At 41.1% G+C, this 14,655-nt stretch overlaps 1 protein-coding gene across 1 annotated transcript; it reads left to right on the forward strand.

The window, feature by feature from the left end:
* The first annotated feature begins 792 nt into the window (after window positions 1-792).
* Window positions 793-7,444, forward strand: LOC115547959 (uncharacterized). The gene is made up of 8 exons (XM_030362484.1): window positions 793-1,287; window positions 1,807-1,942; window positions 2,773-3,401; window positions 3,679-4,004; window positions 4,288-4,469; window positions 5,403-5,509; window positions 5,954-6,168; window positions 6,361-7,444. The coding sequence occupies exons 1-8, from the start codon at window positions 1,016-1,018 to the stop codon at window positions 6,609-6,611; spliced, it is 2,118 nt and encodes a 705-aa protein (XP_030218344.1). The 5' UTR covers window positions 793-1,015; the 3' UTR covers window positions 6,612-7,444.
* The last annotated feature ends 7,211 nt before the right edge of the window (window positions 7,445-14,655 follow it).

The following is a 14,655-nucleotide window of genomic DNA, read 5'->3' on the forward strand; positions in this document are numbered from 1 at the left end:
CCAGGTCCAGTTTTAGAACGCAACGATGTGGCTATTTCTCTTCAGCCAATCAGGACACAGCACAGAACAAATTAGGCTTATTAAATAGGCCTACAAGTTGTAGATCCTTATCTTTGGTTCCAGAACACCGATTGTAGATAATGTTAGGCTTGAGCTGATTCATTGACATTATTTTAACGGGACCACCGTTACCGTTACACATTAGCCGTTGTTATGGTTACATGCTGCCAGTCCTGTGTACGTATGCAAATTAGCCATGTGCGCCAAACAGAAGAAGGGCCCTATCTTGCGCCCGACTTTCTACACCGACGCATGTGTCGTTGCTAGTTTGCACCCGGCGCAAAGCTGATTTTCCCCCGCAACAACCAGGCGAACCAGACACTTGCGTCTGGAGAGACGTGTCGGCGAAAAGCAGGGGCGTGTTCCGGCGCAAATTATACTTGGTGCTATTGCATATAAATAGCGTGTGGATTGTGGAAACATTTTTTTCCATAGGGCTGCATGAATGAACATGAATGAAGTATAGTAGGCTATGCCATGCGTTAAAATAATAATAATAACAATAATACATTCGAGCAAAGTATATTCCAGGCTTCCAAAACAAAATATAGTTTTAGGGTAAATGATTGGTTAAATTATTTGGGAAAGAACAGCTGATACAGCGGTAAGTTGTACTTTTAAATCAATGCATCTGCAAACACCGTAGGCTACAGCAAACACATATGTTCTTGACCCAGACATCGTGTACAAGTCCATTACTTTTAGGATTGATGAGTATTTGATCGTGAGAAAATATAGTTTTACCGCGAGTGAGTGTTTAAAAGAATGAATGAATGCGGGTGATGCTCGGTGGGTTCAAGAACATACATCTGGCTGAATGGGTTCAGCCAGACCTTTCTCCAGCGCTGACACAGCGCTAAAACGAAGTGTGGAGATAGGTCTGGCTATGCGAGACTAATGTATACCAAAACCTATACTGATAACCTGGTATTGTATATGTATATCATACAACTAAATGTATAATTTAAATGTCTCTTCAGTACTAAGTGTGCCTGCCTCTTGTTTTTGCAGACCCACTGCATTAGAGCACCATGAGTGTTTCAACAAAGATGTCATACTGCTCCCCAGCCCCGCTTGGGTGTATGTTTGTAAGCAGACATCAAAACACTTTTTGCACGAGAATGGACACATCCTCAGCGCATTTGAATTTAGGAAATCATGGGACCATCTTACTGTTCTTCAACAAATACGGGATGCGTTTGGATCCAGAATCCCAGAGGATGTCAGGTAATTCAGTAGCATATGATTAGATCTTTAGATATAAGCTACAGAGTTATCCACCACACAGCCCTGATGTAGTATTACATGATTAAAAGTCCCTGCTTTCACATTTTGTTTTTTCACTTTAGAGATTGCTGTCACTGTTAGTTTAGTGCAACACAAGTTGTTTAGCACTTCATTAACTATTTTGTTGTACTGTTTGGTCTTGGCACCCCTACCCCTGGTTTAATAGACAAATACTGTACTTCCTGGTCCTTAAAATGTAATCAAGCTTTGTAAGTTAAAATAAAACCGAGTACTCGGATTACTCAAGTACTCTGTCGTACCCCTAGTCACCATACTCATTCGGTTTTGAGATATGTTGGTAACAGAGAGACAAATTTACGGGAGGGAAAACATAACCTTGGCAGAGGTAAACATGTATCCAGACCTATATAAATATGATTCATCCAACAGCATGATTAAGTGACGTTGGAAAGTGTCATTAGGGCTGTGTCATTAATTTACATCCTATCATCTCTTTAGCCTGCAGATTCTTATGGGCTGTGGAAACAAGCTTGTGACTCCAAACCTACGAGAGGGTCAACTTTTCGATGGTCACATGATCCGCAAGGTCTTCAGGTCAAAGGCCTTGTATGTCAGACCATCAGGAACCATTCTAGTAAGTTGATTTTTGTTTCAATTAGCAGCCGCTTGTTAAACAATTGTCATATTTATGTCAAGTTGTCCAATTTCTATAAAACTAGTATAATTGTTAGCATCTAAGAGTAACCTGATTGACTCAGTTTCCCTTTTACCTGGAAATAGGGTCAGGTGGGGTGGGTGTTAGTTATCTCCATTATCTTTCAAGGCAGCCGGTATTTGTAATTGTTAACCAATAGACCTCTCGTCAGTTCTCATAGCTCAATAATATTATGTGATTCCATGGATAGTAGCGATATCAACACAAAGAAAAATCTTGCCTCATGCATAGACTTGAATAAAATAATATAGAAGTTCAACAAAGATAAAGATCATTTTCTTCTTCTTGTCTTTTTTGGCAAAATTCACTGTGTTACAATCTAACAAATCTGCAAATGATATTTCCAATAATCCCAGCATCCCAAGATAAATTGCACAGAATTATAAAGGTTAATCTTTTGAATTTTGCTAGGTCATTGATTCACTTGTGGAATAAAGACAGGCGAAGCGGGAGCAGCAATTTTATACAATATTTTTATACAATATTTTATCTAATTTATAATTCAAATACCTATTATACATCATAGTTATGTGTGTTCTGCTGTCAAAATAGCACATCTCAAATGTTTAAACAAAGCTTTCATTGAGGGAAAACACACATTTTGTATTTTCTACATAAGCTTTTTTATATATAGATGAATTAATCAACCGTCAACAATGTTAAGGATCAAGAAATTTGCTTAGAATTTGCATCACTAATTCACATGTCTGACATGTTGCCTTTTCTGATGCTAAACCTTTTTCTTTTAGGATTATAACAATGATACTGAAGACACCTCTAGTGTACTCCAGGGTCCTAACACTAGAGGCAAGTCAAAAGTTAATCAACCTAAAATGCAAGATCTAGAAGATTACCAGTATGACTCAGACAGTTGCTTCGAAGTGGATGCCACGGCCTCCAGCTTCCCCCAACCTCCAAACAGCCTCCTACCCATCGATGCTGTCCCATGCTCAAAAAGTTCTCCAAACTCCAGGATCCGCTCACCATCCAGATGTGGGACAGCCTCTAGCATGGTCGCAGCCACCAATTCCCTCCCACCGTCTGTTTACCCTGCACCAATCAGCCACACTGTTGGCTTGGGGTCAGCTTCCTGCAATGTTGCAGCCACCAATTCCCTCCCACCCTCCAGTAGTGCTCCAGCCACCAGTCACTATGTGACCACTGGTGGTGGGACATCCAGCAGTGGTCACTATGTGACCACTGGTGGTGGGACATCCAGCAGTGTTGCAGTCTCCACCTGTCCCGTCAGATATGGCACTGATGAACCCAATAGTTCTGACTATGCAACATATTTATCATTGATGACCGATTTCTCTGACCTATCATCGGATGATGAAGAATTAAACCTTGCAATTATGGCTAGCATTGAAACTCAACAGTAAGTTAATTTTAAGTGAAGACTTAGGGATATCATCGGTCACATATTCTAATCAGAGACACATTCCTGTTGTATGCCATATGTTCAATTGAATATAAGTCAATTGTGTCCATTTTTAAACCGAAAAATAGACTTTCAATTATGAAATTGTAGAATTTCACATGAGGGTATACAGATACCGACTGTGAGAATGTCTAGCCTGGAATGAAACAATAGTAGAATACAGGCCTAGACCTAGATGTTAAATGCTTAACCATGATTGTTGTCTTCTTTTCAGGGCCCAAGCTTCTCAGTGTCAAGAAGTCTCTGTGACAGAGATACTCCTGGAGCTGGCCAAAAAGATCACACCACACAGTCGCTGTAAATTCAACATCAACCGCTCAGCTGTCCTAGATGGTGCCTTCAGAGGTTTCAAGAGGACAACATACAACCCCAATGCTACCATGAATGTCAAGTTTTCAGATGATCTCGGGCGAAATGAAGAATCAGTTGATTTGGGTGGGCCAAGGCGGGAATTTCTACGCCTGCTGATGGAGGCCTTGGTGATGAGCCCCATGTTCGAGGGGTCAGGTGAAAGTCAAAATTTGGCTCTTGACATGGCAGGTAAATTAAAAAGACATAAAAGTGCCCTGAAAATAATTATTCTCATGTCTTAGTGGAAAGTATTCATTTGACACTATTTTTGTCCTTTCTAAAGAAAATGATTCCCTGGGGGAATCTAGGGATGGGTATTGTTAAGATTTAACGGTACTACTAACGGTACTACTACTCTTAGGTGTAATAGGTTGCTAGGTGTTTTCATAGGGTGCACTTTTCTTGAAATGTTTTGATTGTAGCTAGGACATTCATTGTTTTCTTTTCACCAATACATTTATTTCCTTTACAGCACTTGGAGATGACCGCTACTTCTTGGCCGGGAAGGCAATCGCTGTCAGCATTGTCCATGGAGGCCCTCCACCCGCATTCTTTTCTACTACACTATTTGACTGCTTAGTTGGTGGTCCCCATACAGCCAAGCCCGTGCTGGAGGACGTTGCAGACACAGACATCTATCAGTGGGTGAAAAAGGTTAGCTTTAGTATCATTCTACTCAAAATGATACTTTTGAATGTTGAATGTTGACCAACTAACGTGTGTGGTCTTAAGGTTATGTGATTCATAACCTTAAGGCTCTGCTCCTGTCTGATCATATGGAGCATTGGCATAGATGCCTCCCACCAGAAGAAATGTAAACAATTGTTTGCTGGCAGGTGAAGAACAGTGGGAAGACTCAAATCTTCTGGTTTTGGAACAGATTACCTTTTACATTCATTAACTAGGATGTGATATAAACCGTGGAGTTGTCAAAGGAATTGTTTATAACAAATTAAAAACTCCAGTTGTGTTTTCACCCTCCTGACAGTCTTCTGAAGGAGTTCACAAGGATACAAACCCCCAATTTACAGACTTGCTTAGTTGACCAACACTCTGAGGACCAACACTCCTCCTATATTACCAGGCAGATAGAGATTTTTAGCTTAAAGGGATATTAAACATTGGTAGAACCTTGGGTTGTATAGGTACCGGACATTGAAGTCTAAATATTGACGATCATCTTCCTCAGCTGCTCTTGTGGTCAGTTAATATCCAGTTGGTATCTAAAAAGCACACCATATCTCGCAATAGTGACTTTATAAACTTTATAAATGTTTTACAGGGTTAGAAAACTCAGCTTTGGATCTCAGCTTTTCAAATATTTAAATTATTAGTAGGTTACCTAACAACCCAAGGTTCTACCAAAATTCAACATCGCTTTAACCTCAAACGGAATTAAGACTAGGACGTTGCATCTTATTTTCGCTAGTAGGTTGTGTGGAGTTTGAGCTTCTTTTTTTATCGCATAGCAAAAAGCAGTGGTTCACTAACTGCAATTCCAGCAAGTAGTCATAAGTCAATCTAACCTAGTGAACAATTTGGAAATAGAACAACCATATTTTTAAATGGCAAACTTTATCATTTCAGGTGTCCCAGAGTTCCACTCATGAGGACCTTGTCAGAGCAACACTACCACTACAAGATTATTTGGCCAATGCAGGATGTCTTAGACCATTGAAAACCATTGACGACAGGTAACAGCTCGTACATGACATCCTGATGTTTCAGGTTGTGCACCGGGTTCAGGCCCCCTTTCAAAGGTATTCATTTATCATAGCTGAATATTCCTGAACTAATTTGGTAAATCCCATGAAAGCCACATCAGACATGACAAAAAAGGATGGTTTTAGATGGCAACATACTAGATGGATGGATAGATGGATAGATATAATGTAATATTGGTTAATATCTTAATGGGATTAATAGGGCTTTGTTACATTGAAGTTTTAACTGTATAAACTCTATATAACTCAATATAACTGTATATTACATCACAGCAAGAGGGTATGGTATTAGTATTGGGCAACTAACAACTTAAAGATTGGGAGAAACTCCAAACAGAAAGGTCCCAGTCGGGTTTGTACCCGGGACCTTCTTGCATTGAGGCAACAGTGTTAACCTGTTTTTCTTTAAAACAGGTTTCTAGAAGGACTTAAAACCCTAGGAGTTTTGGAGAAAATCAAAAACCATCCAGAAAGCTTCCGTCCTCTGTTTTGCTATCAGCCACACCCACTCACTGCTGAAGCAATGGACGATCTGTTCAACATCCGTCTGTCGCCTCAAGGAAGCAACAAGAGAATAGCAGAGGAGGTTGTGGTACCCTTCTGGAGAGACTATTTGCAGGATGCACAGGGTAAATAAGTTTTTTGTACATATAAATACATTTCAAGGAGTTTTGGCATGAGTTTGTTTTTGTCTCTTAGGATATTGCATGTATTTGCAAATGTGGTTGACTAGGTGATTACAGAGTGGTGAAACACCATTCATGTACATTGCAGTAATGAAAGAGAGCACACAGTTAAACCATTTATTTCTGTTTCCAAAGATGAGTGCCCTGCAAAACTTCAGGGAATCCTGGCTTTTGCCACTGGGGCCACCGCCATCCCTCCCATAGGCTTTAACCCCACACCATCTATCGATTTCCTCCATGAGAACGGACATCAGGATACATCGAGCCTCCCTATTGCTAATACATGCATCAACTGCCTCAACCTACCTTTGCACACCTCGTACGCTGTTTTCAAAGACAAGATGGACTTTGCCTTAGGCAACACACATGGGTTTGGCAGAGCTTAAAGGGCCCTGTCTACACTTGTCCTTTCTGTGATTACTTTTTTAAATTTCTATTCTGAATTGGAAGCCACAAACATCACTTGCCTCAAGCAATGGATGAGCAGTATTTGCTACAATAAGAGTTACCTGGTGGTCACAGGGCCTAAGTTGTTCTACAGTCAGCACCCTTTTTAGCTATTTCTCGATGGACTCTGTTTACACCCCACTGTGAAAACAAATTTTACCCACTGTTATGTTCCATATTAAGTTCATGTGAGTCCTTAAATAACTTAGTTTGATGTGGTAATATACATTTTTGCTTGAAGTCTGGTGCTGACATGACATTGAAAGTTAATGGTTTTATACAGTATTTGTTGTTTACTCTGCAATTTTACCAGTTGAATGGGTTTTATTGAGATATGTAAAAAGTGATGTTTGTCAACTTGAATGGTCTTTGGTAGTAACAACATACATTCAAATCTTCGGGCTCAAGTCTCTTTGCCAGACTGACTTTATTTTGTGGCTCACTTTATTTTTACTTTTTGCACCTATCTTCCACTGCATGTGGGCCCTTGTTATTCCTAATGTTACGCAATTGGCCTGATTGTGGCCTGAGTTAAAGAGGAACCAAAAATAATTTCTTTTGAATTGTTAATTTTTAAAATTCCCATATATACAATTTCTTGTGGGTGGGGTGTCAGCACCACGTTTAAAATTTGCTGTCGCCCAGTAAGTGAAAAAAAGTACTCAACACGTTCAGCTGTGTGCGGTAACATTTTATCCACATGGCTTGTTTTTTGGTTTTATGACAGTAGTATGTCCTGTTGTGACAAAATAAACAGTTTTGCTTGGCGTCAGGTCTTTTGGATTGATTATAGAAATAAGATTTAAATAATGATAGAAATAACAGATGCAAACGTTTGAGGTGTATTGTAACAACTAGGCCTTACAATGTAACAATGAGGCCTTTCAAGAGTTATTAAAGAATAAACCCAACCCACAGCCAAATCTGTGCACCCACACATCTAATGGTCAAAAGCAGGGTACTGAATTGGCCATCTGCTATTGGCAGTTCTTTGCCAGTAGTCACTATCTATTATACTATTAGGGGGTAATGCCTAGCACCAAATCAGCCAATAGTAGGTAGTCAGTTCAATACCATGCTTTTCCCCACAGATCTCAGGCTAATACTATACACTATACTCTGAACTCTGCTGAACTCTAATTGTAAAATCACAATCATGCATGGTATTGCTGAAGGAAATGTAAAAGGGAGCAAAATAGGTCAATACCATAGTTTCCATCATTCTGCAGTGGATCAAAATGGTGTTGAATTGCATGACCAGTTGTCTCATTTATAGTAACATTAATATCAGGGATGACAACATTGTTATTTGTTTGCAATTCAGGGAGGGGTCCTTCCTCATCTTCACCATAAAAGTTGTTGGCAAAAATGGCATCCACAGCTGTGTTACCTAGCCCTATGTTGTTAATTATGCCTGTGTGCCAGAGCTGAAGTGGAGTTTGCCCCCCTTGTGTAGAGAGTCCATGGTGGTTCCACTGGTTAATAAACTCTATCGCTGCTCTTTCAATTCTAGGCATAAAGATGTAATGGAGACAGAATAAATTAAGTTCGTTCAGTGAATCAAGTATACCCACAGACTCCATAAAACTGAAAATGCTGATAAAATGTCTGGATACCACTCTATTGAGTTCTGCCCATAGCCTTTCAATGCGTTGATTATGGACAGATAATCCTGCAATTACACTTCTTCTATTTAGTCCCCTCCTTTCCAGCATAAAACGAGCAATCATAGTATTCTCCATACCATGATCACACCTCACTCTTGACGGCAATCCAAAATTCTCCACACCCTCCAAAAACAAAGAAAGGACACTTGATGCTCTGTTATTGTCCAGACAGTTCAGATAAATTATGGCTCGACTAAAGCCATCCACACAACCGTGGAAAACCATCCTCCAGCGCACCAGCTTGTGGTTGCCGTCAAAGTGCCTGTAAAAGAAAATCCATAGCGTTAGTGAAACTAGAATGGGATGCTAACTTTAGAGATTGTAGATGGGCTTGGTAATTGCCACAAGTGAAATTATATTTAAGAAACGAATTGATAAATTGAAAGTATCCTACCACCTTGGTACCTAATTAGGAAAGTCTCTTATAGGCACCTAATAAGAGACTTTCCAAATTAAATATAATATAAACTGACTCTCTCTCGACTATATTTTAAATTGACCATATGTAAGGGTCACTGGCGGCATGGCCTTATTGGATATTCTATGCAGCCATGGAGCCACCTCATGTTACCTAAAAATTTTGATTGATAAATTAGCAGGGGTGAGAATTGTACATTTCAATCATATTTAAAAAACAAAACAAAAAAGTAAACACCATGCAGTTTCCTATATTTATATGATGAAATTCAGACGTCAAGATCATATTTTGGCATATTTTGATGCAGGAGTAGAAAAATTCTAAAGTTTAGTTTAGGGCTTAAAGTGTTAATTGAAGTGTCCATAACAATACAAGGGTTCATGATAAAGCCAACCTGCTAACAAGTTAATTTAACTAACACCAAATGATCTTCGTAAAATATTTATCCACAGAAAAATAATTAACTTACCACAACTCATTAGAGGTCTGAACATTATAAATCCGTCTGCGGATAGCATGCCTCCGTCGAATAGACCTTCCAATGGGGTCTACCTCTTGTAGACTCTGTCTAATACGCCAGCGTTGAATACGTATTCCCCTTGATCTAAGGCTACCGATTACATAGGCTTCACCAACATTAGGAGTGAGCTGCAGTATATCAGTCACAATTTGGTTAAGCTCTTGGTTTGTCAAAACAGTGTATTGTAATGCCTGGACTCCAAGGTATTGCCTGTGTCTGTAGAGTGTGCGGCGGCTGATTCCAAAGCAGGATGCAATTCTCTTCCAGGTCATTCCCATTAATACACAGTGTGAAATTTGCTCAGATGTTATGCTGTACCGTGGGCGACCAGGGAAACTAATCAAACTAGTCGGTGGTACCAGGCCAGTGTTGGCACCATCATTGGATCTCTGTGTAGCCTCATGCTCACTCAAAATGCTGCATAAACATCCATATAAGGCCTCCATTGTATGGATATATTCACCATGGCTTTGGTCATTACCAAATCTGGAGAGTGAGATAAGTGCAGATAATGTCCTTGTGTAGTCATCAAGCTCACGGTACAGCCTCTCCTGTTGAAAATCAGTTGCTCCCACTCCTTCCCTTTCAATACGTTCGATGCAACTTAAAGTACTTCTGAAAAAGTTTTCAATATCTTCCTCATTACCTTCTGCATTGAAAGAAAATAAAATAATTTGAAAAATTACAATAATGATGTGAAAAAACATGGTTCTTGCATTCATGGCCTTCATTGTTCAGTGTCAGGAAGATAGCATGTGCCCTGATTTAGCTTAAAAAAGGACTTCCTGTTCAGTCACATACTTTGATGTTCAAAGTGTGTGAAAGGTTTTCAGTAGTGTATGTGAGAGGTGAGAGATTTCAGTAGTGTGTGTGTGAGAGATTTCAGTAGTGTGTGTGAGAGGTTTTCAGTAGTGTGTGTGAGAGGTTTTCAGTAGTGTGTGTGAGAGGTTTTCAGTAGTGTGTGTGAGAGGTCTAATTTTCAGTAGTGTGTGTGAGAGGTTTTCAGTAGTGAGTGTGAGAGGTTTTCAGTAGTGAGTGTGAGAGGTTTTCAGTAGTGTGTGTGAGAGGTTTTCAGTAGTGTGTGTGAGAGGTCTAATTTTCAGTAGTGTGTGTGAGAGGTTTTCAGTAGTGTGTGTGAGAGGTTTTCAGTAGTGAGTGTGAGAGGTTTTCAGTAGTGAGTGTGAGAGGTTTAATTTTCAGTAGTGTGTGTGAGAGGTTTTCAGTAGTGTGTGTGAGAGGTTTTCAGTAGTGAGTGTGAGAGGTGTTCAGTAGTGTGTGTGAGAGGTTTTCAGTAGTGTGTGTGAGAGAGGTTTTCAGTAGTGTGTGTGAGAGGTTTTCAGTAGTGAGTGTGAGAGGTTTAATTTTCAGTAGTGAGTTTGAGAGGTTTTCAGTAGTGTGTGTGAGAGGTTTTCAGTAGTGAGTGTGAGAGGTGTTCAGTAGTGTGTGTGAGAGGTTTTCAGTAGTGTGTGTGAGAGAGGTTTTCAGTAGTGTGTGTGAGAGGTTTTCAGTAGTGAGTGTGAGAGGTTTAATTTTCAGTAGTGTGTGTGAGAGGTTTTCAGTAGTGAGTATGAGAGGTTTTCAGTAGTGAGTGTGAGAGGTTTAATTTTCAGTAGTGTGTGTGAGAGGTTTTCAGTAGTGAGTGTGAGAGGTTTTCAGTAGTGTGTGTGAGAGGTTTTCAGTAGTGAGTGTGAGAGGTTTAATTTTCAGTAGTGAGTGTGAGAGGTTTTCAGTAGTGTGTGTGAGAGGTTTTCAGTAGTGAGTGTGAGAGGTGTTCAGTAGTGTGTGTGAGAGGTTTTCAGTAGTGTGTGTGAGAGAGGTTTTCAGTAGTGTGTGTGAGAGGTTTTCAGTAGTGAGTGTGAGAGGTTTAATTTTCAGTAGTGTGTGTGAGAGGTTTGCAGTAGTGAGTATGAGAGGTTTTCAGTAGTGAGTGTGAGAGGTTTAATTTTCAGTAGTGTGTGTGAGAGGTTTTCAGTAGTGAGTGTGAGAGGTTTTCAGTAGTGTGTGTGAGAGGTTTTCAGTAGTGAGTGTGAGAGGTTTAATTTTCAGTAGTGAGTGTGAGAGGTTTTCAGTAGTGTGTGTGAGAGGTTTTCAGTAGTGAGTGTGAGAGGTTTAATTTTCAGTAGTGTGTGTGAGAGGTAAGTTTGAATTATGGCCTATACGGCCCCTCATACTTTCGCACGTATGCACGCATGCACCCCCATACCCCTGCACACACAAAAAAAAACACACACACACACGCAAACGACCAACATATACTAGTCTGCAACACAAGTTTTAAAGCTGTTCCTTGCATTGTTGCATGGATGAACAAATTAAGTGTGTCTGTCTGTGTGCGTTTATCTCCCCGTTTGTCAACTCTAATCTAAGTGGTAGCAAGGATGGATGTCTTTAAATGGACGTTTACAAACTGACATATGGTGTGTATGCACGTGAACACATGTGTAAACATTAAAGTTTAACGAACGTATCTGTAAAGCAGAACTACAATCAATCATACATGAAGAGACGGCATTTGCACTGTTTAGACTTCGTCGTTAATATTTTGAAAGTGGTGACAAAGCAGGCAAAATGCTAGCCTTAAGGTTAAAACAACTGCAACATCGACAGTCAATTTCACATATATGTAAAAGCCCTGGGGCCTCATGTACAAAGCTTGCTTACGCACAAAAAAGCTGCGTAAGCAACTTCTCACGCAAACGTTCGGATGTACGAAGACTGACTTGACGTGAGAAAGTGCGGTTCTCCACGCAAACTAAATGCCTGGCTTACGCACATTTCTGCTGCATTGTCAGTTGGCGGCACATAGAGGCAAATCAGCGCAACAACATGAGGCCTACGCGATCACGAGTCAAGAAGTAATATTGCAATATGAGGCGAGTTCGAAGTGGATTTGAACATCGGGATGCGTGATCTTAAATGCACTTCAATAATGCGTTATTGTTGTCGAGACGCATAATGTGACACTGTTGTTAGGCTAAACTTAAACAGACCCATAAAACTAAATTGTCAATATTGGAATGAAAAGGAAATTAAAAGGAACCCCCAGCAATATTATTTTCAGTGATGGCTTGTTTATTAAACGTTACATATTTTCCGGACCACGCATGACATATGATCTCTCTTCACACATTTGTTGTGAAATTCTTGACTGCAATATTATTATATGATGCTGAGTGGATTAAGCGCAAGATTGTTACTTAAAATCAATCCATCAATAAACCAGTCGGCCAATTTCGAATTATGTGTATATTATTGACACCTTGGGTGTATGGGAACAACCTATCGTCAACATGCATCAAATTAAATGAGAATATAAAAGCAGGTGCAAAATGTGGCAATAATCGATAGGTTGACAATGGCAGTGTTGGCCTTATTAGAAGATATTGCGAATGGTCACATTCGAAATGAACGAGTGTTCCGTGATTATTACGATTTTTTGGCTCATGATGATGACTGGCTTATCAGCCGATTCAGATTTCCAAGAGCTATCCTCTTGGAACTATGTACTGAGTTGAGCCCGGGTTTGGAGAGGCAGACGGCGAGGAGTCACGCATTGCCAGTTCCAATACAAGTCCTGACTACGCTTGGTTTTCTAGCAACAGGATCATTCCAGAGGGAATTGGCTGACCGGTCAGGAATGAGTCAGGGAGCTCTGAGCCGCGCCATTCCGCCTGTTTTAAACGGGATCATCCGCATCTCAGCCAGGTATATACGGTTTCCATATGATGCAGTAAACCAAGCAAACATCAAAGCGCAATTTGCAGCGATAGCCGGTTTTCCCAATGTAATCGGAGCGATCGACTGCACACACATTGCAATAAAGGCGCCATCTGAAGGGGAATATGAGTACGTTAATAGGAAACACTTCCATTCCTTAAACGTGCAAATAATCTGTGATGCCCAAATGCGCCTTACGAATATCGTGGCAAGGTGGCCTGGGTCAACCCATGATTCATTCGTCCTGAGAAACTGCTCGGTTGGGAATAGGTTGGAGGCTGGAAGAGTGTGTGATGGGTGGCTAATTGGTAAGCAATTTAAAACACTTTAAAGTGAATTTACTGAAATCTAGACATGTTGGGTAGCCTATGCTGTAATTGTACCTATTACTCCTAAGGAGACAGCGGTTACGCCTTACGGCCATGGCTGTTAACCCCCCTCGCCAACCCACAGACTGTCCGAGAGCAGAGATATAATGATATCCATGCACGCACTCGGACAGTCGTGGAAAGAGCGATAGGGCAGCTGAAGAGCCGGTGGCGCTGCCTTGACCGGAGCGGGGGAATGCTGCTCTATCACCCTGAAAAGGTGTGCCGCATTGTGCAGGCATGTGGGGTTCTGCACAATGTTGCGCACAGGCACGGCGTGCCATTACGCGAGGTAATGGACCTCCCAGAAGACCCAGACCCCGGACCAAACAATGCGCAGCCCAATGTAGAGGCCATTCGAATCCGGCAGCAGTTAATAGGCAGAATATAAAAAAGGTAAACGGAGACAACATTCATTTTTTAACTAGTTCTTTGAATGTGAGACTAATTGCTTGTAAGGCCTCCGTTATTTCTTTGAGGTTCGAATTCATCTCCTGAATTCCCTTAACGATCTCCTCCTGCGAGTCCAGCACAGCGCGAGTTAAAACCCGGCCTTTCCCACTGGCAGCAGAAGGGGGGCAATGGGCAGTGGAGACGGAGACGCCGGACACGCCTGGCTGGGGGTCTTCCTCTGGCACCATCAGCTGTGCGCCACTTGGTCCTTGGCTGTCTGTGATTAAAGAATGTATATAAATTACAATCACATTGAGGAGAACGCGTTTTATTGCTGGCTAAACATTAATCATGTATACGGAAATGCAGGCTAGGGCCTATACTAGCAGGTATAAAAGTTCTTCAAATATATGAAAACAATTGTACCTTCCGTGGGATCCTGGGCCAAGTCGGAATCCCCTTCGGCTGGCGGGACCACGCCAAAAAGGAGCTGATCCCCCAGCACTGCGGCCACCCTCTGCTCGAATAGGGCGAGCTCCCCGACTCCGGCTCCGCTGCCCGTCTGACCCACGCTTCTCCGGTGGGCAGAGACCTTTTTTTTGACATCAACTTTTATGTCCGACCACTTTTTTTTTATATCCGCCACAGTTCGGCTTTCCGCCCCAACCTCATTAACAGATTTTGCTACCGATTCCCACGCCAGTTTTTTTGTTTTAGTGCTGATTCCGGAGGAAAGAGAGCCAAACAAGATTTTATTTCTGGCCTCTACCTCCGAAATCAGCACTTCCACCTCGCATTCGCTAAAGTTCTTCTTTCTTGCTTTATCCATTATCTCCTTTCTCCTAACAAGCGCACTACTGCAGGCCTGTTTATACTAATTAGCATATTAAATGAGGGAGG

This window comes from Gadus morhua, chromosome 7, assembly GCF_902167405.1.
Source record: "Gadus morhua chromosome 7, gadMor3.0, whole genome shotgun sequence".
Classification (NCBI taxonomy): domain Eukaryota; kingdom Metazoa; phylum Chordata; class Actinopteri; order Gadiformes; family Gadidae; genus Gadus; species Gadus morhua.